This window comes from Ambystoma mexicanum, chromosome 8 (genome assembly GCF_040938575.1).
Source record: "Ambystoma mexicanum isolate Mex_15411 chromosome 8, UKY_AmexF1_1, whole genome shotgun sequence".
Lineage (NCBI taxonomy): Eukaryota > Metazoa > Chordata > Amphibia > Caudata > Ambystomatidae > Ambystoma > Ambystoma mexicanum.
In genome coordinates this window covers 214366296-214392786 of record NC_090929.1, presented here as the reverse complement: position 1 = coordinate 214392786, position 26491 = coordinate 214366296, and the positions used below count along the sequence as shown (strand labels likewise).

General features: G+C 45.3%; 1 protein-coding gene across 2 annotated transcripts in view; it reads right to left on the bottom strand.

The window, feature by feature from the left end:
* The window catches only part of VAV2 (vav guanine nucleotide exchange factor 2), a 1354235-nt gene that overhangs the window by 53086 nt on the left and 1274658 nt on the right, over positions 1-26491 (bottom strand). For both annotated transcript variants that reach the window (XM_069609623.1, XM_069609624.1), the window contains exon 24: positions 9372-9459. In XM_069609623.1, coding sequence (XP_069465724.1) covers positions 9372-9459 — 88 coding nt within the window. The remainder of the gene's footprint in view (positions 1-9371; positions 9460-26491) is intronic.

Genomic DNA, 26491 nt, shown 5'->3' with positions numbered 1-26491 from the left:
ATGAAATCTTTCCTAACACCGACTTCAACTACCATTGCACTCTTTCTGACCCTCCTACCAAACACTTTCTCTTTCACTCTCTCTAATCCCACCTACACTTCTCCCTCTATCTCTTTTTCTAATTCAATCCCCTTTTACACAGCTCACCCTAAACACATACACACTACACACAAAACTATTACCACTCTCTATCACAAATGACTCACCTACACTCTACCCAATTATGCCACCAACTCTCCAGCATGCCACTCCTTCATCCATCCTCAGCCTGGTCTCTCGGTCTACCTTCACACCTCCTGACATTTCCCCCACAACCCACACACTTCCTCTCCTTTTATACTAAGGCTCTGCTGGTTCTGTCTCTCCCTCCATTGGCACAAATGTCCAACCATAAAAAAAGAAAAATGGGTGACTGCAGATCAAAGAAAAGATGAGAACTGCCAACCGAAGAGCCAAAAATGCAAGTTTGGCACGGTAAAAAGGTGCAAACATATGAGCTTTGCGATTAGTCCATTAAGAGAGTAGGGGGCTTTGTTGATAGCCACACAGTTCTATGCACTAGGCATGATTGCCTGACTCTAGGAACTAGATTGTGCCTGTCTTTTACCCAGGGCTGAGTTACACAGATGAGAGGCTTTCAAAATACCATGAAGCACCCTCATTCCTTTTCCAGTTATTTTTGCAGTCATTGATGGTGTGGTAGTAACCAGGAGCTCAGGCGGCTCATACTCCCTGTGGCTTTTGTGAGGGGTCGGAAATGCGAGACAGACACACAGGTAAGGTTCTCTCAAAGGTTGCCTTTTATTCAAAGTAAAAAGGGTTCTGGTAAATGCCTCACTTTCCCTAACCTAACAGAAAGGTCGCTGCCTAGCAAACTAAAACGTAAGAAAACTGACCTAGTGTACAAAATAATTCCAGCCCATGCACTAATACATGCAATCAAAATTATACCAGGAAAATATGGACAGCTTTTTATTCAACAAAAACAGTGTGGCAATTTAAACTCAAATGTCTTGGACACACTCCTTGTGACAAGGGTTGTATTCCCTTCCCCTGGATCAATTCAGGAATACTCAAATCAGAGTTTTCTTCAGAGAAATAGAAAAGTATTTTCCAACCACAGAGTCTTTCTTGAAGAAATAACAAATATCCTTTTTTACCACAGCTGATTGATAATTAAAACAATACAAAGTGTGCAACAATATCCCTTTTCAAGGGTGCTTCACTTTCTTCCAACAAAGTTCAAAGATGCTGGAACACACAAGTTCAAAGATACTCGACTTTCTTCCAACCTACAAGTTCAAAAACCTAAATGCAAGTGTTCTGTTATCATAGGAAACCTCTGATTGTCAAAGCAACACGTTATTCTTTCTCCATATTTCTTCTGAAAATTAACATTCTTTTTTCAGGAACCAAACAACAGCTTGTTTCTTTGATGCAATGATTTGGCAACATTGAATAAGGCTTATATGTTTTTTCCATTGAACAAAGGTTCTTTCCACACCACTCGCCTGTCAGGACTAACTACCATAAGCCCTTTCCTCGTATACTCGCCTGCCAGGAAGAAATCTCCTACCACTAACTTCAAACTTCTTGGTTTACTTCCAGTATTGTCCACACCAGTCTTCTGATGTAGTTTCACCATTTCCTGACTGCTGGGAATGTGAGATACAAGCTTTTCCAGAACCTTATCTCTTAACAGGGAACATATACTGTGGTTGTATTATTAAGAGTCTCTCGCAGCCTCTTGGCTGTTGGTAATGCCGGATATGAACATTTCCCAGGGGTTGTCTTGATTTGCTAGACCTATAATTCCTTGATGATAGGCAATGATGGTTAGAAACTTGCCACACTGGTACTTTTCCCAAAATCTTTTGACAGCCTCTTGGTTCTACGCAATACTGGTTACAACCTTTCACTTCTCAGTGTTTACATGAAGTAAATGCCTTTTGGCTGTAGGCAATACTGGTTCCAACTAGGGGTGTACCGAAGTTCGGCTTTGAGTCACTATTTGGCCAAAGGTCAGCTGAAAAACAGCTATTCGGCATAGTGACTTGAAGCCGAAGTTCACTTTCTATGATTAGCTCTCTTGTCCCTGTTTGGGAGATGACAGCCAATCATTGAAAGTGTGGCAGTGTCTAGGCTGCAAAAGCCAAATAAGCTGTTTGCTTATTGGCTACTGCAGCCTGACCACAAATGAAGCAGCCTCTGCACTCTTTGAAATAGGGAACAGTTCTTCCCTTCCCTCGCTTCCTATGCCAACAGACCAGCAGACGATAGCACCCAGAGAGACCACTACTCAGGTAAGTTTCCCCCCCTCCTTCAACAAACAATGAGGCTGCTGGGGGGTCCTGCACCCCCGCAGCCTCGCCAAAATGGGTATTTGCATCGGGCCAGCGGTGCAAAGCCGGTGGCCCAACCTTCATTGTAGTATTCGGGGGCCGCTCCACTCTCCGGAGCGGCCCTCAGACTCCCAAGGCTGCTCTGGCACTTTGTCCCCACCCCCATGGCCTCAAAATTGTCTCTGGCACCAATGGAAAAGTGGATCACAGTTGCAAACGGCTATTCATTCCTTTTGCGACACTGTTTAACTAGTACCCAAGGGGGTGTTATTGGATAAAATGTGAAGCAATAGAAATTGTGCATTTGAAAGAATATTCATTCAGCAACACTGGTAAAAACGGTAAGCAGCAAGGCGAAGTAACTCGTCAAACTGGCCCACTACATTGCCCCAAAATGTGCCCAACTATGATGCCAGAAAACGGGTCCACGCTAGCTTTTTGTGTTTTTAGTTCCAGACTTGGATCTGGGTCCACCAGCCTGGCCTCAATATTGAAGCAGCCAGAGGGTGTTAGGTCTTTCATGCCAGAGGGAAGTGATTTGCAAGGTGGGGTGGGGTATGACAGGGGACAGCATTGGCTTCTGGTAAGTGCTGGGGGCTTGCTGTGCTGGGGGTTTGGGGTCTGGCATAGGAGTAGAAGGGTGGGTGCTGCAGAATGCTCTGTGTAAAGCATTAGTTGGTAAGTAAGCATTGGTGCACCCTGCTCTCAGCCGCTTACACATAACATAATCCTTTACTTTTAATCATACAACTGCCCAGAAAAGACGCTGCACCAACCAAGGAAGCTCATCTCTGAGACCGACTTGCCATTCCACCTTGATGCACATCACTGCCAAGTGCCTACAATCCTGGTGAGTATTATGGGGGTTGTAATATTCAGGGGAAGCTTGAAGTGGGGGTCACCACTCGGTGCATATGCCTGATAAATGACAGACTGCTATATTATGCTTGCCACATTCAGTGGCTGTAAATAAATAGCTTCACACACCTGCCAATTTCAAACACGGTTTTTGTCATTGGATGCTCATATTTCCTATTTTACATAATTTTACATGCCTTCTTAAAAGTGTTTTTTTAAACATTTTATGAAGTAAACCCGAATACCGCTTCAGAGCCATCATTCGGTACATCCCAGCCAAAACATAATACTTATGTTTGACTTTTGCTTTGCATTTCTTTCTATCATCTGTACGAGATTCCGATTTACGTAAATGCCGTCAAGCAAGAGCTAGGAGACGTGCCCAGCAGAAACCCTATCCCGGGCGCAAAGCAGCAGAACCCCTCATTGTCAGCATGACTAGCACCAAGGAGAAAACCAGCCCTTTGTGGGATTACTTTAGCATTAAAATGGATGATAACTCCAAGGCGGTGTGTTCTGTGTGTCTTGCGGTTTTGTCTCGTGGTTCTGCAAACTCGAGACTGTGCCGCACATTAGCACTGACCAACCATCTGCGGTCCAAGCTTCACAATGACTATAATCAATATGAAAGGAAAAAAGAGGTTGTTGGAGGAAGAATCAACAGCAATGCGACTCTGACAAAGTGCAAGAGGACATGGTCACAGCTGTTCACTCAAGATTGTCTGGACAAAAATCAAGTGTGGCCTCTCTGGACAGCCCTTCTGTACACTCTGTGCATCACAGTATTGGCAAAATGATAGCCTTAGACTTGCAACCATTTTCTGTTGTTGAGGATGTATGTTTTGTGCGTTTACTTCATAAATTGGAGCCTAGGTACAAAGTACCATCACGTAAATATTTTTCGACTCGCATCATCCCTGACCTGTATGAAAAAGTGAGCCACTGTATTGATTCAGAGGTTCAGAGCACTGAGAAAATAGCATTTACGGTCAACCTTTGGACCTCTGCTAATACTGTGAAATCTTATGAGCTTAACAGGACATTGGCTATCCAGTAAAATGAAAAGGCATGGAGTTTTGTTGCAATTTGAGGTTTTTGGCGGAAGCCATACTGGTGCCAAAATAGGCTCAGCATTCCAAGAAATGCTTGAAAGGTGGCAAAATAGCCATTCCACAGTGCACATGATTCTTTGTGATAATGCAGCTAACATGTGCAAGGCCTTCAGAGAAGCAGATTTTGTTAGTGTGGGGTGTTTTGTACACACCCTACAGCTTTGCAACCATGATGGATTTTTTTGTGCAAAGATCTGTCTCATACATGATGTCACATGCGAGAAAAGTGGTTGTCCACTTCAAACATTACAGTTTTGCCACATCCCGCTTGCATGCACTGCAAAAAAGATCTTGGGTACCCTGAATTGCAGTTAATCCAAGATGTGTCAACACAGTGGAACTTGTCTTTTCGATGCTGGGGTGAATGGTCGGGCAGGCCAGTAAGTTTGTACTGTGCGGAGGACGATAAAGTGTCTAATCTTTCTGCTTGCCAGTGGCTTTTGGCAGAAATGTTTCTTTGTTGGCACCCTTTGCAGTGCTCACAAAGGAGATTTGCTCCCGTGCATCAAGCATCTCCTTTGGGGTTCCTGCTGTCTAAGCTTTAAGGTCCTACCTCAGCTCTCGTGAGGTGAGGGACACTGGTGCGAAGCTTGTGAAAACAGAGTTTTTGAAGGCTGTAGAGGCAAGGTTTAAAAGACATTGAGGCTATACCCATCTACTTTGTGGTGACAGGTATCGATCCACAGTTCAAATTAACATTTTTCAGTAATGATGATGTGGCCAACAATGTCAAATGTGCAATCCACTCTACAGCCTTAGCCTTCTATGAGCAGACCTCCCACCCTCATGTGGGGCAACCTGCAGACCCTGACCTGCAAGAGGATAAGCCATCACCCAAGAAGAGTGTTCCACCATGTGGCATTTGGGCCTTCTGGGACAGTGGTGTTCAGCAGTCCATGGCTGGTGTGAGTCAATCAATTAGTTCCATGGACACTGAGCTCACTATCTTTTTGAGTGAGCAGCTGCTCCCTAAAACGCCAGACCCGCTGGACTGGTTGGAAATTAACAGTGTTCGATTTCCGGGGTTGGCAAAAGTTGCTTGTGTATACTTGGCACCTACTCCTACCAGTGTGGACAGCGAGGGGGTGTTCACTACAGCTGTAGATATTTATTCTGAACACAGAAGTAGCCTCTTAGCAGAAAATGGTAAACGCCTTGTTTTTCTGAAATATAACCTTCTCCTTACAGGTTACTCTTATTAGTGAGTGTCATAAGAGTAAAGTAGACTTGGGCTTTTCTGTTTTGTATTTATGTTTGTGTATTTAATAAGCTTACAGAGATATGTGTCCAATTAATAAACATGAATAGCCATGCAATCGAATGCCTCCTTAGTTTATTCATTGAAATGTTGTTTATTATGCCCTAGAACATGTTTACCTTAAAAAACAACTATTTGGCTCTGGCCGAATAGCTGGACCAACTATTCGGTTTTTAGCCGAATAGTAAACTATTTGGTACACCCCTAACCAACCTTTCCTCTGTGGAGGTTTGCCCCAAGACTTTCTTTTTTGCCACTTATTTTCATTTGTTTTCATTAATTGTTATTCATTTAATACATTCAGCTTGGATTCATTAAGTGTTCATAATTCAAAAACATGATGTTGTGACAGCTTTCTTTCATTGAGCGCCACGGTGTCAGCACTCGCTCTGAACACTCTGAACACTCATCGGCTCTTTGCGGCGGCTCCCTCCAACTGTCAGGCCTTGCAGCAGTGCTTTGGATATCCCTTTGTCCCTTCTCCTACCTCTACGAGCCTCGGACAGCAATAGGAGCTCTGTTGATTTTCCGTGGCTTAGCCAGTCTGCCTCATGTTGCTCAGGTAATGTGTCTTCCTTGCAGCTGTGCTTCTCCATAGTACGCCGTCTTCCACTGCGCGTACTCTACAGTTCTTTGGATTTTCACCGGTTGGGGTGACTTCTGCTGGCGGGCTTTTCTCCTTGGCTGCATTTGTACCCTTGATGGCTTGAACTTCCTCTACTACACCTCACACATAGATTCCAACTGCTTCTTCCTCTGCTTCAACTTCACAACATGACCACAACCTCTTTTCCAGCTGGCTCTTATCCTGGACTTTAAATATACTGCCAGATTCTCTAATTGGCAATGACTACACCACACATTTGGATGCTTACACTTCTGATTCCCCATTGCCTCTCAGTTCCTCTTCTTCGTCCCAGTAATTTTGGTATTATGGTAATAGTTGTTCTTAAGAGAATGTGGTTTATTAATTTGTTCTATTTTATTTTCAATTGCATTAGACTGTCCTGTAAACTGAAAGTTACAAGAGTAAGGGGGGTCTGGATAAAGAGCTTGCAGTTTCACAATAGAGTGAGAGGTTCTCTTTACAATAAAATCACAAAATTGAAATGGTTTTCTCTTTAATGCCTGGGCCTATAAGGTAGCAACGTGACCTTGTTTAACTGGTTCTTTATAACAGGTTTCTGGAACCTTGATGTTAGAGGGATTTTAACATTGATAGCATGTCATTAAATATCTGGGAATAATGTACTCCTCATCTTCAGAAAATGAATACTGCATCTCTCCTGGTGGAGTCACCACTTCCCCTGAATAGCCGTCTCCGCCCATGTGATCCTTCCCTTTGATAACGCGCCCAAGGGTTAGGATCACATATCGGCTGCCTTCCCCCTGGCCACATGGGAGGAGACTTTAGGCTGGGGTTAGGCATGACACCACAGCATTCATCACACTTTCCACAGGTGCTGTTGACTTTTGTTGACAGTACAATTTGGGGAGGGTTTCTGTGTCTCTCCTGTCCCGGGAGTCTCTCCAGATTCCCAGTTTGTTTTACGTGCTACGCCATTCATATGGGACCTGTCTGGCATTGGCAGGTCAGGTGTTGGATGTTTCATTTCTGTCCATCAAGAAAATTCCCAGTCCATTCCCTGACAGCTCTTGATTCCATTCTCCTGGCTTCGGTACAGGTTTTCTTGGTTGCTTTGGGAGTTGTCTTCCTGAAACAGAACAAAGAGAACATGGGCCAGAAAGAGTACCAGGAGGCATCACATGACAAAGAGTGGTACTAGTGATGGCATTTGAGGCACATGGGGGGGTCCAAGGTATGGGACCCATCCCCCTGCCCCAACTCGTACTCCTCACATTTGGGACAGGGCTGGCCCTGAATTTTGTCCTGGAGAGACTCCTGCCCCAGGTTAGGAGGAGTCCCTGTCACCCTTTGCAGTCTCATGACATCTACGCTGCTACATGGGCTCATCTTGGACCCAATAAACAGACCAATGACGCACCCTGGTCTTTGTTTTGGGGTTGCAGGTTTTGGGGGGTTGGTTTAAAAACCCATCACTGTAGAATCTGCAATAAGAACCCTCTAATGCTAAGAAGTTTAGGGTTTGGCAAAGTCGTATGTTCCCCCTCCAGTATTCCAAGATAGAGGTAGATCTTTTCCAACACTGTTTGCTATCCCAGGGCTTTAGGGTTGTGTGACAGTGGGTCTGTGTTTCCTGATCATCTCTCTGTTCTATGGTCTTGGTCGCCAGGACACCCCCCTTCTTGCTACTTCTGATGAAGCATTCCTAACCCTCTGCGAAGTTGCACCATCTCATCGCACCTCTCATCTCTGATGGTCTGCTATGGACTGACCTCGTCAACTGGATCATCCCTGTTCTTAATAACTATGCGGATCACTTGTCCCCCCCCTCCTCTGCTGGCTGAGTAAGTACATCTCTCCAGATTGCACCACTCAAATCTCCTCCTCTACAACTGGGGACAAGACCTGCTCTCTCTCTCTCATTCTTAGTACTCACCTCTAAATGACAGCTGCCCTCCTCTCTCCAGACAGTATCAATCCAATAAAATTCCTTCCTGATGACAGTCCTCCTACTCCAACATAGCTTTTTTCAGAGGACAACTCTACTCCTCCAATATAACATCCTCTTGATGACAAACATCCTCCTTTACTATGGTTCTCACCTTCCAACGTCCAATAACCTTCTGCAACCACCTTGCTCAACAACAGATCTCTTGCTCGCCAATCTCCTCCAAACCCCTTCCTCTAGCTCCAGCTCAACACCTCATACTCTTAGATTGAGCAGCTTGGCTTTTATAGTTGGGTCTCTCCTTCCCTTAGGTGGTGCTTAGAGACAGAGCATAGGCTAGTCTGGCCTGTGATTGTGCTGTGCATCTGTGGTCATGTGGGCTAAAAGGTGTTTAAGATGTGTTTCTATCATTCCCTGAGGCAAAATTGAATTTCACATTGTCCAGGACATATGGATCATCTCCTTCCCTTTGCCTGCCAGCATGATACGCTTTGTGTCCCTGTGTCCCCAGCGTGTACATCAGAGGTCACAGAAACCTTTGGTAACTAAGGGAAATAGTTTGTTGGTAATATAAGGCTATCATGGACAAATGGCAACATGGGCATCCCTGCAATGCAGCAGGAATTCAATTGTTTTTGTTTTGTCCCTGGCATGGTAAGCACGTGTGTATTTCTTTACATTCAGTTTGCTTGTCGAGTGCAGCTTTCTATAATTCAAAAGATTCCTTTAGAAGCTCGAACACCTAAACACAGAGCTATACATTCGGAACGCTGCAACTCTGTTCCCTTAACAGGAAAGGTATTCATTCCTGGACTGAGAGTTTGAGTCCGGCTAGTGGGTTAGAATAGCTTTTTTCTTAGTACCAGTACTATAATTAGGGATTTCCTCAAGGGTTTTTTTAGTTTCCCCCCTTACCAAAGGTGTCAATGGCAGCTGTGGGTGTGCGAGTACTCCTTTGACTATCGCCTTCCTTGCTACAGGGACCCAGTGAGGGTGGTGTGGAGAGCCTCTGGGTCCAGCTTCCACTAACTTGGGGCCTCCCCTGGCCTCTTTCAACAGACCACTGTCGGTATAAAATGGAGATTTGTCCAAGATCTGGCAAATATGTTCACCATATCTAATCTCAACTGTAATGTATTTTATTTAATGCTTTTAATCTTGATTGTATGTTGATCTAGAGACATTATTGAAAAATCACTATATTTAACACTTAGGTCTAGCCTTGCAGCTGCCTTCAGAGAAAGGTACACATTTCCCACAGACCTACCAACAAGCTTTCAAACTTTGCAGCCTCTGCGATGTAGATCCAGTTGTCTTTCTCCACAACCTTTATGTGCTTCACTTCATCATTAAATCTGCAAAAGAAGTAACATAACTAGTTAAATGTCACTGCTGATGGACACATACATGTTTCAATCTTTGGTGAAAGAGGAATGGCCAATGTGCTACCAGCCTTTCATCTCTAGGTGCGCAGCGGCAATCTGAGATTAAGTGGGGTGTGCCATGCCTATTTGGGTATTTGTATGCTCCCATCACAAAACAACCACACCAATTTGGCACATCCAGAAAATGCATTGACTTAGGCCACAAAAGAGATGCTATGGAATGGTGGTGCCATTTATTCTCTCACTCGCTCTCTTGCATATGTATGGCTGCCCCTCCACTCGTTGGACCCCAAAGCAAAGGAGGTAGAGCAAATATTATGAGGGTGGAAGTAAATGTCAATGCACAGAAGGTAGGGTGTCAGTGCACACCTTACTTACAAATTTGATTATAAGACAATTAACAATTCAATGAAGAGAACCTGGGGGTAAGGGAGGTAACACAACCCTAACACAGGGTTGGAAATACAAGTAATGCAGAAAAGTATTCAAAATAATTGGATAGTCCCTTATCCAGTTCCCCACCAGTGTGGGTCATTACATTTAAAACCCAAAATAAAATAGGAGGCGTAAAAGGAAAATGGATGAAATGCAAAAGAAGGGATGGGGAGATTTGTATCGTTCTACAAAGCAATGCAGGCACTCAATTGCTTGGCGCCCTATTATGGGTTTCATTTAGCCTACACGAGAACACACAAAGAATAAAGAACATGCTACGTCATTTCTTTGGAAAGAAAGGAGATGGCAATAGACACCAGTGCGTCTTTTACAGAGGCCAAAGTCCAGAGATTGCAATGGGCCAAAGTGAAATAGGAACACTGACCAAAGTGTTTTACTTTCAGCAAAGATAGATCAACGCCTTTGTCAGTTTGGGACCAGCAAGAGTCCTTGTTTTAGAGTTTCTTTTAATGTTTCTAAAGAGTGAGCTGTGGACCGGTGACAAGGGGCTAACCTTTTCTGACTTCGGGGAACTTAGTAGGACTTGTAGGGGAGGAGTGGTCCAAGGGACCCCCCTGGCCTACATCTCCACCCCAGGTAAGGGCCCATGGCTCATCGGGCGTCCCCTCCTTACCACCCGGGCCCAGGTGGTGGATGGCTCACCTGCTGAAGACATTGCCCACAAGTATTGAATTTAGCTAGGCTTCAGAAACCATTTTGTCTAATAAAGATGGTGTGAGCGTAGCGCACTGTAGCGCGGCCCCCACCCTCGGAGAGTTTCAATTATCCCTGTTGCCGCAGCACCCTGGCAGATCCGCTGTGAGCACGTTCCCACGAACAGGACGGACATGAGCTAGCATAAAATACTAACACTGTAACATTTCACCGTCCGCAGTGTATCACTGCTCCCAGAATGACCCGGTCAGCAAGGCCTGGGTGATGGGAAGATCTGTAGAATGGTCATCTGATGAAAGCAGAAAGGTACCCAAATATGAATGTCAAAAACCACTTTTAACACATGTATCCTTTCCATACAACCACTTTTACTAAAGAAACCTGTAAAATTGTGTAATTATTGTACATGACACCAGCCATGAAGGACCCACACCCCTGCAGGGTTGTGCAAATGATAAAAGCATTCCGGGGGAGTGTTCCTTATATGTATCATTGAAAACCGTACACCCCGCGGTCCCGCGCCATAACTGAACTAATGCTGCTAGAGTACACAAGAAAACAAATGTAACCATACAGGGGGCACATGTGAAGGGTGTGCGAGAATGCACTCGTCACGCGTGTATGTCTAAGCCCCTTACATGCCACCACCGTCACATACGGTGGCGGGTCATTTTCTATGTACTCCACCAACCTCAATACTACCTCACTTACTGCAAATGTATATGCATATAGCTAAATACTGTAATTGTTGAAACATAGTGCACGAATAAGGTGCTCAGACTGGATATAATTGAAACGCCTCTAGCGAAATGAAATGTATGTTTTCAAGTAATTCAAACAAATATTATGAAGTGTTCTAATGATTGTGATGTTTTCGCCTCCAAAAACCGGCAACACGCGAGGATGATACCTTTGTAAATATGTGCAAGGCCATTTCCCCTCCCACCCTGCGGAGACTGCCAAACATGAGAGCAGAGGCCCGCACCGCACTGCCCCACCTCCCCCAACTAGACTGGAGCCGCTTCAAAGATGTGTAGCCCCCTCTGCAGCACCCAAGGCCACGGGCCGCCACCTGCATTATTTACAGCACAGCAGTAAACCTTTGCCTGAACCCACACTTCCAAAGGCGCCCCCTCGTAAACCCCACAACCCACCAGATCATCTTAGACTTATGGCCCTGTGCAATCAGGACACCCAACACTGTGGCAACACACAGCGGCACAATTATAACCACATCTAACAAGACAGGGTGGCTTGTACCGTCCGTCCCATGCCCTGAAGATTAGCCCCTCAACCTATGGCTCCGGTCAACAGGACGCTGGTAACCAGGCCCTGACGAATGACCATTAGACCCCTCACAAGGTGCATTCCTCCTGTGTTGCATTAACCTGTAGAATAACCTATTGGAAGATTTACTAAAGAAGATAATATTGCAATGACTGAATGACTGCGGTGTGCATGGCCTAGGGCAAATAAGTCAGGAAACGACATTCATCTCTGACACTGGCCGCGATGGCACAACAACACCGCCCGGATGAACTCTGCCAACCTGCCAGGCCCAGCCCAACCCACGAGGCTGACCAGTGACGTTCTCCAGCCACGGCCAACCACATCGCAGCAGCACCTATAGTTAGTCATCGCCACCCAATCCCATTGAACTTGTGCCCCCTATAGTATGTAGGTTCTTATGACGTTTTTTGTAAATATATACGCCTGTCTTTGCTATTGTCAGACAGAGCGCTCTCGGAGTTTGCAGAGTTCTTTGCATGCCATATTCTGATTGATAAACTCCCATTTAAGCTCACCCGCACTCTGTCTTGGCCTTATTCCCGACTTGGGAGAGTCCTTCATTGTCTCTCATTGCGGGGAGGATCGTGCTGGCTGGGGACGCTTGCCTTCAGTGGTGACCCCGACGTGATTACTACTATTATTTTTTCCCGATCTAACATTACCGTCCCCTTTTGGCACGAGAATCTCCGGTCGAAAAGGGATACGCACGGTGAGCCGGCTCCGGGAGGCTGGCCGCCAACGGCGACCGGTACACTAAGAAGTGCGCACTCAAAAGAGAGAGGGTAAGGGATCCCAGTTGAAAAATCCCCTTTGAGTACCGCTCGCCGGAGCCGGGGCTGACTGTTGAGCTGACGGCGACACTGCCTGGACGGACCCAGTTTCGGAGACTATCGGTTCAAGACGGGCACGTGAGTATTGAGTGCGAGCGATTGTAAAGGGAGTGGGGGAAGAAGTGTGGGACAGGGATCGAAGAGGGGGTACGCAGATCTACTAAGGATCATCCTAAAATTTCCTTGCTTTTCCTTTGCATATGGCCATTAGGATTAAGAGGTGAATAAGAGATAAAAGTGACGGGAACCTAGCTCCGAAAGGGGGTGGAAGGCGGCGCCGCATAGTGCTATCTTGACTAGTACTGGGAATATATGAAGAAGTGGAATATAAGATAAAAGTGTCCAGCAAAAGGGGGCACTGAGAATATATTAGTGACCGCTACTACTTCTTTCTTTTCTTTTGGGTTAGAGGGAAAATAAAAGTGAGATTAGTACAAAACTTAGGGAGAAAGTACGAGAGAGAGAGTCCTACTAGAAGAGGGAAGAGCAGACCAATATATATATATATGCACATCTATATATATCCGAATAAGACGGACAGGGACAGCCGGCTAGGGAGGAAACGGAGGGCAGCTTGAATTGTGAATAGAGTGTTACCGGGAGGTGTGTGCACCTCGTATGTGTCAGACGACAATTTGATGTTGTAAGTGTGTAAAATGGCTATGTATGTATAGAAATCGAATGGTCATGGTAAGTGTGACCGGATAGAACTTTTTGAAGAGAAAAACGACAAGGTGGAGTGAGTGTGTACCTATTTGATTTCCGGGTTAATGCTGTCGAAATAACTGATGGTTTGCTCTTGTATGTGCCCCCCAAAGAGAATAGAATAGAGACTGTGTACAGCCAGTTTTGTATTGCGCAGGCAGGGGGCAGAGCACAAAGGAGCCCATTATTGAATGTGAAGTAAAAAACGAAACCCATATTGGTAAGAGGTTTACATTGTAATTGTGGACACACAGAGAGAAACAAGTACTAGGAAAATACAAAGATGGGGGCCGAAACACCCTTATCACATATTTGTAAGAACCTACCAGGCTACGCGGAGCGAATTAAGAAATATCATGACCAATGGATAACCGAGTTGAAGGGAGAGGGGTTACCCCAGATATGGCCCGAGGGAGGGTCATTTGATAAAAGTGTTCTGGATATGGTGGCCACATGCATTTGTTTGAAGTACAAGGGGAAGCAGTTGCAAAATAGGAGAGAAGTGTTAGATCTCTGGAGGTTATTTGAAGAGATACCACCGCCTAAAACACCAGCATTAAATCCTGACCTCCCGTCCACCACCGACAATCCACTGATGATACAGAAAGATGTTAAAGAGTTGTCAAGATGGATAAAGCCAATTTGTTAAAGCTATTGCCCCCGTTGTCAGGAGGGGCAAGTAAGTGGATATACGCCTTTGAGAAGCACACTGCCGGGGTACCCCTAGCAATAGGAGATGTGAAGAGCTTGCTTGTATCAGCAGTGGGCGATCAGGCTGAGAGAGTATGGGTCAAGGCCGGTTTCCCGGGAGTAACATTAGACTGCGACCGCCGTGACTGAGCCTCCTTTAACACAGTGCGTGCAAGGGTGTGGGATGCCTTGCGAGAAACGTTTCCAGACACGCCAGACTTACAGTCAGTAATGCAGTGTACTTCACACCTGTATTTCACCGGACAGCCTGTGGGGAATTGCCAACTGGCAAGGGTGTAAAAGCTCAGGCTTTTTAGAGTTGTGTTGAGCAATACAATCATGCAGGCAATCTAAGAAACTGTGGTATGATTACCTGACACCCCAATTCATTAAACTGTATGCCAAAGGCATAGTGTGCACATGTGCTCTGCTGCCTTGGTATGCTGAGCTGCAGCCTTCTCCCGTGGCACAGGCTAGGTTCAGAGGTGCCCTGTGTGACAGCCAAGTCACCGCAGTACAGAGTTTGTATTTAAGCCTAAACCTTTATTCCAAATTCAAACCAATTATAATAAACTGCCCACCTGGTGGCAATGGAATCTTAGAATATAAGCCATATTGCCTTGTGGTATGGTGGTGGGGAGTTCACATAATTATTAAAGCCACATTTGATTTCTAGATTACCAGTGTAATCCCTGTGATCTCAGTCTGCCATGGGAGATTATGTGGATTCCAGGCACCTGCCCGGATGCATTCCAGTGAAATGGACAAAGGGCAGGATGCATGTCTCTATTGACTCTTTGGGAATACCCTCACCAGCCTTGGGATCTCACAGCTGGAGATGCCCGGAGAGCCTGGCTTCAAAGAGCCAAGTTCATAACAAAGGCCTGCCTCACACTAGGGGGGTGCGCCCCAGATAGCATTTAAAGCAGCAGTCAAGGAAATGGACAGAGTTAGGACAGCCAGGGAACACAGGTTGGCCCGAACAGGTTACCCCAATCTTACTTTCCTGTGGGCTTTTCCCCCTTTCCTGACCCCTCCACTTCCTGTGGAACAAGGCACTCTGGGATCAGAAGGCAAGGGGCACTTGTCAGAAGGACAGGGATTGGATCCCTTAAAACAGGCTTACTTTGTGGCATTTTGTCTATGAAAGAAGGGGGCCTCCCACCCCTTTGATTTACATTTGGACCACCCAGGATTTAAAGAAGAATTTGTTTGGACCGCTTTCAAGAGAGTTGATCTTTCCAAGGTCTTTAGCCATTAAGATGAAGGAATGCTTAAAGCCAGAGGCAAGCGTGGTTTGCTACCCACTCCCAGGACACATTGGGAGTGGACTGCCCTTGTGGACCAGGCCTTCCTCTCTCCGCCAGCTGTACTGGTAGCCAGGCCCCTCACTAGAGGTGAAGGACTCCTGCATGTGTTAGCTAGCCTCTCCTGGGTTAGGTGTGCATAGAACAAGGACCAATCCCACCCCTGAGCCCTGGGATTGGGTCTCAAAGCATCCTGAGAGCAAGAACAGACAGGACCCCAGTTTTCACTTTTCAAACAGATTCAAGCCACCTTCGAACCACAACCGACACATCCGAACCAACGGGATCCGCTGGTGCTGCCTTTGTAACTCACTCCAACTTCAAACCACTGTGATTGCATCATCGAATCAGCTTGATTCCGTATCACCCCAACAGAACCTCGTCACCCGTCCCACTCGAGCACCAATGCACCATGCAGATGACTTTGAACTGCGGCATCAAACCAATCATTGAACCGCCAGGACTTCATATCGAAGCTCAGCTCAAACCGCTGGATCATCATGTCACTCATCGACTTGAACCACACTCAATCATCAAACAGCTTCTGGTGGTCCATTGCGCTTGCATCCTCCGATGCTGCCTCGAACCACATGGAACGCCCTCTCAAATCCGACTCAATGCCTGAGATCAACGTAACTCGACGCCTTCAAACCCAATTCGAGAGCATAAGTCATTTTGTTACACAGCCTGCCTGAACTGCAGTGAGAGACTTTTCACAATAAGGGGCACTGTGATGTCATGTCCTGTGGTTGTGTAAATGTAGAGGTCCTATTGCTAGGAGAAAGAGGTGTGATAGATGGCAGGGCCAATGATAGAATGACAGATTTGAGAATGATATCTGATGAGGTAACTGAGGACTGTAGTGAGCAGATTGGTTTCAGGTAAGGGCTAGGGCTTTCCCAATTAGGAAGTTTCAAGTTTCTCCTCCCTCTAGGTGGAGAGAGGGCCCAAATATACAATTACAGAGCACATGAACGTGTGGCTCACAGTTTTTAAATGAAGCCAGCTAAGAATAGGACCATCAGTGGTTTAGCAAACAAAGCTCCCGGAGGGATCTTCAGTGCCAGAGAGCTGTGGGTTTGGATTTGACACACCGACTGGTAGAAAAACTGCGGTATATGTGGGTTTTATCACCAAAGAGAGTGAGGATCCAAAAGCCTGCAACACCCTGAATCGTGTGGGGGGTGAGGGTCTAATTCATTTAAGTTTAGGTTACTATGGAGACGGTTTTATTGGAGTATAAATGATTTACTAAACACAATGAAAAATAGCAAAAACACCTTGATTATGCAGTCCAATTTTCAGAAATGCCTATTCGGTAAACATACTAAGAGTCCCCTTATTAAAATAGAAACAATGCGTTGGTAGAGGGAAAGGAGCAAAGCTACTAGATATCAAGTGGAAGTCAGCATTTTAGAACATTTGAGGGGGAAAAAACACAGATGGCCATTTTCAGCATTTGCAAAGGACAGGAAAATCCAATTTCATTTTTTGAAATTCCAAAAATCAACCACAGGGAAGCAGACATACATGGTCATACATGAAGAAGAGGTTCCCGGGGTGAGAGCGTGGTATGAGAAGTGGAAAAACTAAAACAGAAATGTAATGGAGCTGAACAGGCACCCAAGACTAGTGAGCTTAGACTGCTCAGGATAAGGTCTACTTCGGTAGTTATTGAGCATATTCCAAGCATTCTTATTGGATGAAAGAAGGTTATTATTGGTCAGCATGGGCTAATAATATTTAGAGCTCACAGAAATGTTGAATCAGAAGCCTTGGGAATGTAGATCTAACCATATTTACTAGGAGGAACTCCTAGGACCATTGATGTTTTCCTTATTGTATCCTACAAATCTATCCCCTATGTGAACTGGACAAGAGAGGAGCTGATACAGCTTCTGTGCTGGTCAGTGTTTGGTTTCTCAGTTAAAAGTGCCAGCAAGACAACTCCTTACCTCACTGACCACGGGCCACCAGAGCAAACCAACCCAACGCTAGAAGCCGCAACATCAAACTACCACACAGATTTGTGCAGAAGAAGGATGAATAACACAAGAAACAACAAACATACCTCTGACGCGATAACACCTTTCATCACCAAAGCAAGACGAACTTCCAATCAACAACCACAAGTCATGGAAGACGAACCTGATGAAAACAAAAACCCAAGACAGAACCTAGAAGAAATTTTCGAAAACGCTGACACCCCAAAAGCCACACCTCAGCAAGAGCTCAACCAGGAAGGAAACCCCAACACCGATCAGAAGACAAACTCAACAAGAAAGTCCAACCCAAACGACACCCCCAAACTCCACTGCAATCTCATAAACGCAAGATCCATGTCAAAACACTCAACAGAGATCTTCGACCTACTCAATGACAACAGCATTAACATCCTGTTCATCACAGAAACATGGCTGGACGACAACTACAAAATCACACTCCAAAGCTGCCTTCCAATCAACTTCAAATGCCTCCAAATAAACAGGAAAATCAAAAAAGGAGGAGGCATTGAAATAGCATTCAAAGGACATCTGAAAATAAAAACGGATGAACCACTCAACATCCCCAACTGTGAAACCATGGTAATACACCTAACAGCAAGCCCAAAAACCGACGTCACATTCATCCTGGTGTACAGACCACCGACATATGATGCAACCTTCATCGGAAACTTCATAGAAGCCACCACCAAAATAGCCATCAACCTTGAACACCTAATCATCCTGGAGGACTTCAACATCTGGTTTGAAGACAGTCGCGCCAACTCCCTAAACTCACTGACTGAACAACTCGCTACCATAAAACTTCGACAACTAGTCAAAGGGGCAACACACTCGGCAGGACACACCCTCGACGCAATCTTCGCAGAGGAAAAACTCATCACCACGGCACCGCCGATACAAATACTGTGGAGCGATAATCTCATCATCCCATTCGTGATCACTCTGCCTACTCAAGTCTGCATCCAACCCCCTAAACTCACAACCACCACAAAAAGAAACTGGAAACACGTCAAAGAAAGCAACCTATTCGAACAACTGGAATTAACCAAACCGTCAACTACTGAACTACAGCTAACTGACCTAGACGGTAAAGCGGAGCTACTACACAAATGGATTGCAGATGCAAATCGACAAGATTGTCCAAGAAAAACCATTCACCCCATCAAAAAAAAGAGCAATGGCAAAATGGTTCAACCCACGATTAAGCACCATGAAAAAAGAAAACAAAAACATGGAACTGGAATGGAGAAAAGAATACAACCCGGACAAAAAAACACTGTTTCAGAGACAAATCCGTGCATACAAGAAGGAAATTAAAAAGGCAAAGAAAAAGCATTATGATGACAGAATCACCAATGCCGACCAACACACAAAAAGAAATGTTTAACATCATTAAAGAGATGAGAAACCCACCAGGCTGCGACAACACCCCAACCCCCTCAGAGAAACTATGCAACGACCTGGCAGACCACTTCAAAAAATAATCAACGACACACGACAATCCATACAAAACATACCAACCGACCACAACATACTGCAAAGCGAACCCATCACAGAACCTCAGCACAAACTCAAAAACTTTCCTGAAATATCAGCAGAGACATTCGCATTGCTGGTAAAGCACAGCAAGAAAGCTGGATCAACCATGGGTCCCTGTCCCCGGACATCTATAAATCAATCCTCGCACAAGGAACGCCAGCAGAATACTATAGAAACCTTATGAACCTTTCACTAGCAACAGGAACTGTACCAAAGATCTTCAAATCAGCATATATCAAACCACTTCTGAAAAACACAAGTGGCGACACAGAAGACCTCTCCAACTACAGACCAATTTCAAACATTCCCTACCCGGCAAAACTCCTGGAAACCTACATATCTAAACAAACCAAAGAATACGTAAAAAAACACCACCTGCTTGACCAAGCTCAAGTCGGTTTCAGACCCGCAAGAGGGACGGAAACAGCACTACTATCCATCTGGGACGACCTAAAAACCAACGCAGACTCAAACACAACCTCAGCCCTCATTCTACTCAACCTCTCCGCAGCCTTCGACACAGTTAGTCATGACACCCTAACCAAAATACTAGAAGGCATAGGCATATAAGACACAGCACTACTCTGGACTAAATCATTCCTAGCAGACAGAATAGAAACCGTATGGATTACATCCTTCAAATCCGCTCCAAAAATTAACGACTGTGGAGTGCCACAAGGATCCTCACTATCACCACTGTACTTCAACATCTACCAAACTCCAGGTTATCCGAATCTTCAAAAAGTACAACATCACATGCTACAACTACGCAGATGATACCCAAATCATCTACAAAATCAATGACACACAAGCTGATCATTCAACCCTAAAAGAAGTCTTCAACTGGATGGCAGCCAACAACCTGAAAATCAATCCAGGAAAGACAGAAATCATGTTCATATCCAAAGACCAAGAGAACGAAATCACCATCCCATGGCCAACGGAAATGGGAACCGCACCATCACCATCTAAGGTAGTAAGAAATCTGGGAGTCCTGATGGACAACACCATAACCTTAGAACCACAAGTAAACGCAACAGTCAAGAAATGTTTCTTCCTCCTCCACACGGCAAGAAGAATCCTACCTTTCCTCTCCTTCACGCACAAAACACTCACTATCATCGCCCTCATCATGTCAAGTATCGTCTATGCAAACAGCCTCTACCTCGGAATTCCAGAATACCTCCTGAAGAAACTACAATGGATCCAAAATGCAGCAGCCAGACTACTTCTCAAACTATCAAGAAAAGAACACATCACCCTTGCCATAAAAACACTACACTGGCTCCCAGTAAAACATCGCATCACCTTCAAAACAATGTGCATAACGCACAGGGCAATCAGTGGACAGGGAGCAGAATTCCTACAAAAGAAAATAATCTACAAACCAACAAGACCCCTCTGGTCAAGCAACTAAATCCGCCTGGAACCTAAACTATACCTCAAGAAGAAACTGGGAGGCACCTCCTTCTACCACTTAGCCGAAAAAACCTGGAACAACATCCCAAAAGACATAAGAAACACCAAAAATCACCTAAAATTTAGAACATTACTAAAAACCTGGCTCTTCAACACCACAGACTCAAACTGAAAACCGAATCAGAAAGGAAAGGGATGAATTAACTGGACTCGGAAAACCCCCCAGTACAGATGGTGGACAACTCCCGATGTGAAGAAGTTCCCATGGCACCTGGATGAAGAACGCCAGTTAGAGGGGACCACAGGTGACACCCAAACTGAGACAGAATCAACTTCACACCCAACAACTGCACTCGTCCGTAAGTTGCCACCGGGTACCACAGTATAGTGGAATTATCAGGATATTAGCAATCATCATAATATATGAGCTGTGGACATGGGCAGGTGCGCTAGCAGTATGCGTGGTAAGGGAAGACTGGGGGAGGAGGTGGCCAGATTTGAAAGGGACCTGGAAGGCCAGACGAACCAAGATCTAGACAGAGGCAGAGAGGCGCTCCCGAACCCCACCTTGGGAAATGACATAAGACCAGCACCTCAATTCCGGATGAAGATGCCAACTAACCAAATGCACTAACAATTTCCCCCTCTGCATACACCTCTCAAACTCCAAACCAAACACAACCACAAACCTACAGCACAACAAACCGCAAAAATGTCACTACATTGCAACAACAAAACAAAAAACACACAGATTCGCACAACAGTACATGACGACGGTTTATAGTCAAAGTCGAATGAAATAATATCGAAAGTCATAATGTCTAAAACAAAAAGTCGAAAAAAACAATTTGAATTGTTTTTGGTTGTTTTTTGTTCGAAATGGGGGGGTTCCCCCCCTAAACCTCCCTTTTTTTACCCCTTTTATTTTTACCCCGGGAACCCAATTAAAAAAAAGATGTAAATTAAAAAATAAAAAATTCAACATTTTATTTCGACATTATTGTTTAGACATTTTTGCAATTCGATATTATTTTTTCGACATTATGACTGCACACCCACGACGACTACCGGCCGCAGAACACCCCAGGCCCAGCCAACGGACCCACCAGGCTGAGGCCGCCAACAGCACATCACTGCTCTCTTGCACTTTTCCGGCTACTTCCCACTAACCACCCTTCCCTTCCTCTTTCAGAGCCGCCAGAGCGACAGGGGACCACTCCAGTGGTGATAGTGTGCGGGACAAATGTCCTTTAACATTAACATTAACAATAAAGTGGATAGACATTGCCAACTCACTCCATAATGGCCACCCATTAAATACGATAGGCAAAAATCCCATTTTGACACGTGTACCTTAATGCTATGCTCAGTTGGGTCAGTCTCGCAAATAGGTCAGAATAGGACATACATACCTTTCCTTGAGCACAGGTTAAATCAGGACATGGACAATTTGATCTTCCCCAAACCACCACGTACCATTATGACAGCAAGAATAAATTTCTGCATGTTTTCGTCAATAGATTTCTATGGTCAACCTTCTTTTTGCTTTGTTTAACCTGCCTTGACTTTTCGAAGCCCTCAGCTTTAATTCCCTTGCCATTTGCTCATTCTTATGGGGAAACTGACTAATCCCAAAGACTGTCAGTACTGAGAAACTTTGTTTCTCTTTTGGAATTCTTGTATTGTTACAATTGCACATACAACTTTACAGTGGAGTGCAATTAGGATACCTAGTATTCCCATAACTTCTTACCATTTGGGTTATTGGTTACTTTTTATATGTGCCTGAGACAAGCTGGTGGCAGCAGTGATATTTTTTTCAGTTTGTCTAACATTTTACTTTAGCACTTTAGTATGCAAATGGTTATTAAAGGTGGCTAGCACCCAAAGATGGACACGCTACAAGGTTTTTTGCTTGTCCTTTGCCCATATTGTAACTTGGCCATCTTCCTGCGCCTCTCTGATCAGGAAATCCCATATATGGTATTAAATTTGCTCAGGAAAGCTGCTGCTTCCGCAGGCTAGTGACCCATTGTGTGTGAGCCTGGGGAGGGCGGTGGGTTTGACTGGTCCCAGTACACATCGCCTGGTGCAAGCAAGTGTCGTGCTGGGCAGATGTAGAAACCAGTGGTTGTCCATGATCCGACAACCACTGGCTGTCTGAATGTGGTAGTTCCTTACCATTGGTGGGATTGAACTTGCTTTCAGCCCCAAACCTGGACAAAATGAGTACTCCTGCAGCCGTCCAGCAGATCCACGTTGGAGCCAAGATTCCCACGAAGAAGAACAGATCACTGATGACTGTGAAACCTGATGGTGTCTCACCCGCTAGTCCTTGGGGATCTGTCATCCAGGTGGTCTTACTGAGCTCTTGTGACAGATATTCTGGGCCTTCCCACATTTGCAGCAACTAATTACACCAAGTGGAGTAGATGAGATTAAACTGCAAACAAACAGCAGAGTGGCGGAGGTCTAAAGTGAACTTAAAATTGTGCTTAGCAATGTTACACAGAGGCTACCTAGTTAGTGCACAGCAACCGGCTGCTCTGGAGTGCCATGCCAAACCTCAAGGTCATGCCCTGCATGACATGCCACCCGACTGAAGCAGCAAGTGTTGCATTCCTTCTTCCAGAACTCCTTACTTCTTCACGCCAGCTTCCCTCGATTCTGCCGCACACTCACCAAACCATAACAGCCGAGAGTGTGGCTAAAGCCCCAGGGCACCTGGACACTGAAGATAGGCAGCCAAATCACAGGAACACGTACAGCAGAATGCAGGGCCGTCCTTAGAGGTGGCAGTGCCCAGGACAGTGAAACAAAATGTTGGTGCCAATTTGTTTTTGAACTCCCAGCTACTGCGCACGGCAGGGAGATAATCACTGGAATAGGGTGCCAATACTAATTCCTCACCACCCTATTCTAATGAAAACCGCCATGCTCCTGCACCTGAGCAGGAAGGTAAGCAATTAAATAGGACGCTGATGAGAAAAAATCTCGATTGTTATTAAATGCACCAGCTCCCATGCTGGAAAGCCCGGCACCAACAAAAGAGCAGTGCACATTTAATTTCAATAGGGCGCCTGCCGTGTATTCTCCCACCACGCCATCATGGGGGAGACCTTTAAAGACTCCACTGAGATAGCATGGCAGGGGGCTAATGGCGCCCCCGGGACGTCGCCCGGGTGGCCCTGCCCTAAGGCCGACCCTGGTAGAATGCCAGGCACAGGGAGCGCAGTGCTGCAATAGGAGCCAAATCAGCCAGGAATACCGGTGCATAGAGGGGCAAGATGCACTGTGACTGATTCATCAACTATCGCGCACAGTCAGCATCCTTACACTGGGCCTCTTCACCGTGCCTGCTATTCAACTCATCCACCTAATCACCCTGTCTCCAGATCGATTTGATGAGATTAAGCATTTGCCGACTCACGGTCACAAACAAAAAGGAGCCATGTTCCTCTTCTCCATTATACTCAGCGGTATCGGTTTGAGTATAGCTCAGAAATGGAGCACTTTAGACCAGTTGAAAGACCCTAGCGAGCCCTCTCAGGGTTCTCTGCAGAGTTCCAAAAAGCTTCTTAAAATGGGAATAATGACAAGCAAACCATGCTGTGCTGGGGGTAACGGCCCAGGGTGTGAGTTAATAGGCTGGGTGAAGCAAAGTCTTTAATGAGGGCCCCGGGAAGTTACCACCCGTTACAGCCCGGGTTTCTCGTCATTATGGCCATTGCCCTGTAGTTTCCTCTGGCGGTGCGAATGATGTTTAATAATAAAATAAAAAGAAACTTAGCTTGTGGTGCTGCGCAGCACAGCAGTTTCCCAGTCCGTTTTCCATCTTGATGACCATCAACAGAGTTGGGAGATAACAGGAAACTACACCGGCGGCAAGTGGTGAAGGGGGAGCAGGGAAGGAGGAGCGAGGAAGCGAGGAAGGAATGGGGCGCTGGCCAGCAGCACTTAGGAGGCTCAGAACGCTGTCTTATTCTGGAGAATCCAGCATGCATTCTGAGCATCCTGATTGGCCAGCGACCCCTTCCAGGTTGCTAATAATTGTTTAATTGCTGGTGGTCTCTGGGATAGTTCTGAGTCATGACATCCCCTGAAAAACCATCAACATTTATTTTCTATCCTAGTAAACCGCAATCTCGGCATATTCTAAGATTAGTATGTAAACAAACCAGTCCTAGAATATTAAAAAAGATATCATTTTGACTGTATAGATAGATGGCCTAGGCCATGGCTGGGACTAGATAGTTAAAGCCTCCAGGGGTAAACACTAGATTTTTGAGAGTAAGGCTGCATTTTATCCGAGATCACCCTGTGCTGTCAAGGGTGCTTGAGCTGTTTTGCCCTAGAGAAAGATGTTTCTGCCTGGGAGAGGAATTCAAGCGTTTATTGATTATTTAGTGGATCTTGATCCTATACGAAGCCACCTAACCGCATGCTGTGAACCAACAAACCCATAAACCTACTAAACTGATCTTATCTCTATTTCTTTATCATTAAAGGAGCCAGAATGGAATTTCAGCAACAACTCTGTCAGGATTGTGTTCATTGACAACAAAGTTTCTTTTTCCCAGAATGCAATGTTCCCCTTGGTCACATTTTCTTTTGTACCCTTTTAGCTCAATTTCCCAGAACCTAATCCCTCAGAATGCAGCGTCAGACCTACATCGCGCCTTGTACCCCCAGAGTTGTGGCTGATGTACATCATCTTTTTGTCGCCTCTTCTGAAGGATGAAGGGCTGTGCCGCACCTTCCGGGGTTCAAAGCTGCGCACAGATCTGAGGGAAGTGCTTGACTTGCCAAGGTGTGATACCAGCTGAAGGTCCAGTGCACGAGGAGCACACTGAACTGTAAACATGAGCAAAGAATCAACACCCGTAGTATCAAGCACATAGGATTTTCTGCACAATTAAGAGCCAATTTAGAGCAGTTTGTGGGATAATCGACTCGAGAATATCCAGCTAGTGTATGCAGAGGGTTAAATACCCTGTATCTGCCTACTGAGGGGCCTCTATCCAGAAAGGGTCCTGATTGGTTTCTAGTTCTTCAAGCTCATTAGAGACTAAAGGTCCCATTACAAATACGGTGGCTTGGGACAAAACAGCGTCAATGCAGTGGTAACTTTATTACTGCTGCATTACCGCACTGCCTCCACCTTGCCACCAAAAATTGGCAGAATTACTGCAGGCAGGAATTCCGCCTAAATCCCATGGATGGGGACTACCGCCACTTGCAATCTGGCGGTAATTCCGCCGTACCAAGTGGCGTTAACAGTAATTCCATTTGTCGCTATTCCAGCAGATTTACCACCAGAATACCGCCAACATTGTAATGAGGCCCCAAGTCTCCTTCTGTGTAAAGTCTTGTGGTATTAAAAGGAGGAAAACAACTATGGTACACAAGGTGTTTTTTTTTTCACCATTAGGAGGAAGGAATAGGTTGAGTGAGTGATATGAAATAAATTCATGGTTTTCCTTATCCTCTTTTACAGACCGAGAGAAGTCTCCCAAGCCAAGATGGATAGTCACATCGGACCATTGAATGATTGGAACGTTCAGCAGGCAGTATAGAACACTAGTGAACACGTTCTAGAGCTGCCTTTCATCAGTTCTTAGAGTCAAGAACATCACCCCTTTCTGTTAGTTCTATCTTAGTCCGGTTAGGCCTTTTTGAAAACACATGTGAACTCAGGAGAAGAAGCAACCTTCGTGGGTCATGAACGAGAGAACACGGGTGGGAGAACACATTGATGTTTCAAGCTCCTCATTTGTGCTGAAGCTTTTGTGTGCAGTGAACTGAAGAAAGAAATAAGTTAATCTTAAAGATATAAATGTGTATTACATGTTCACGGCCCAAAGAAATTGAAGTGTAAAAGATATCACATTTACCATTTGAGGTGATGATTCGTTCGGGAGCTACGTGCAAGTCCCCTTAGAGTAAAGGAACTTACGTCATGAGTGCACGCGAACGCTAGGAGGAGGGCGTTCATTATGAAAGCTGCCGGCTGCACAGAGTTTTCAAAAGGGAGTGTAAATGGAGTGTAAAAAATAATATCATGAACATTAACTCTCTAGCTTCTACGTGTCAATAGACTGTGCGA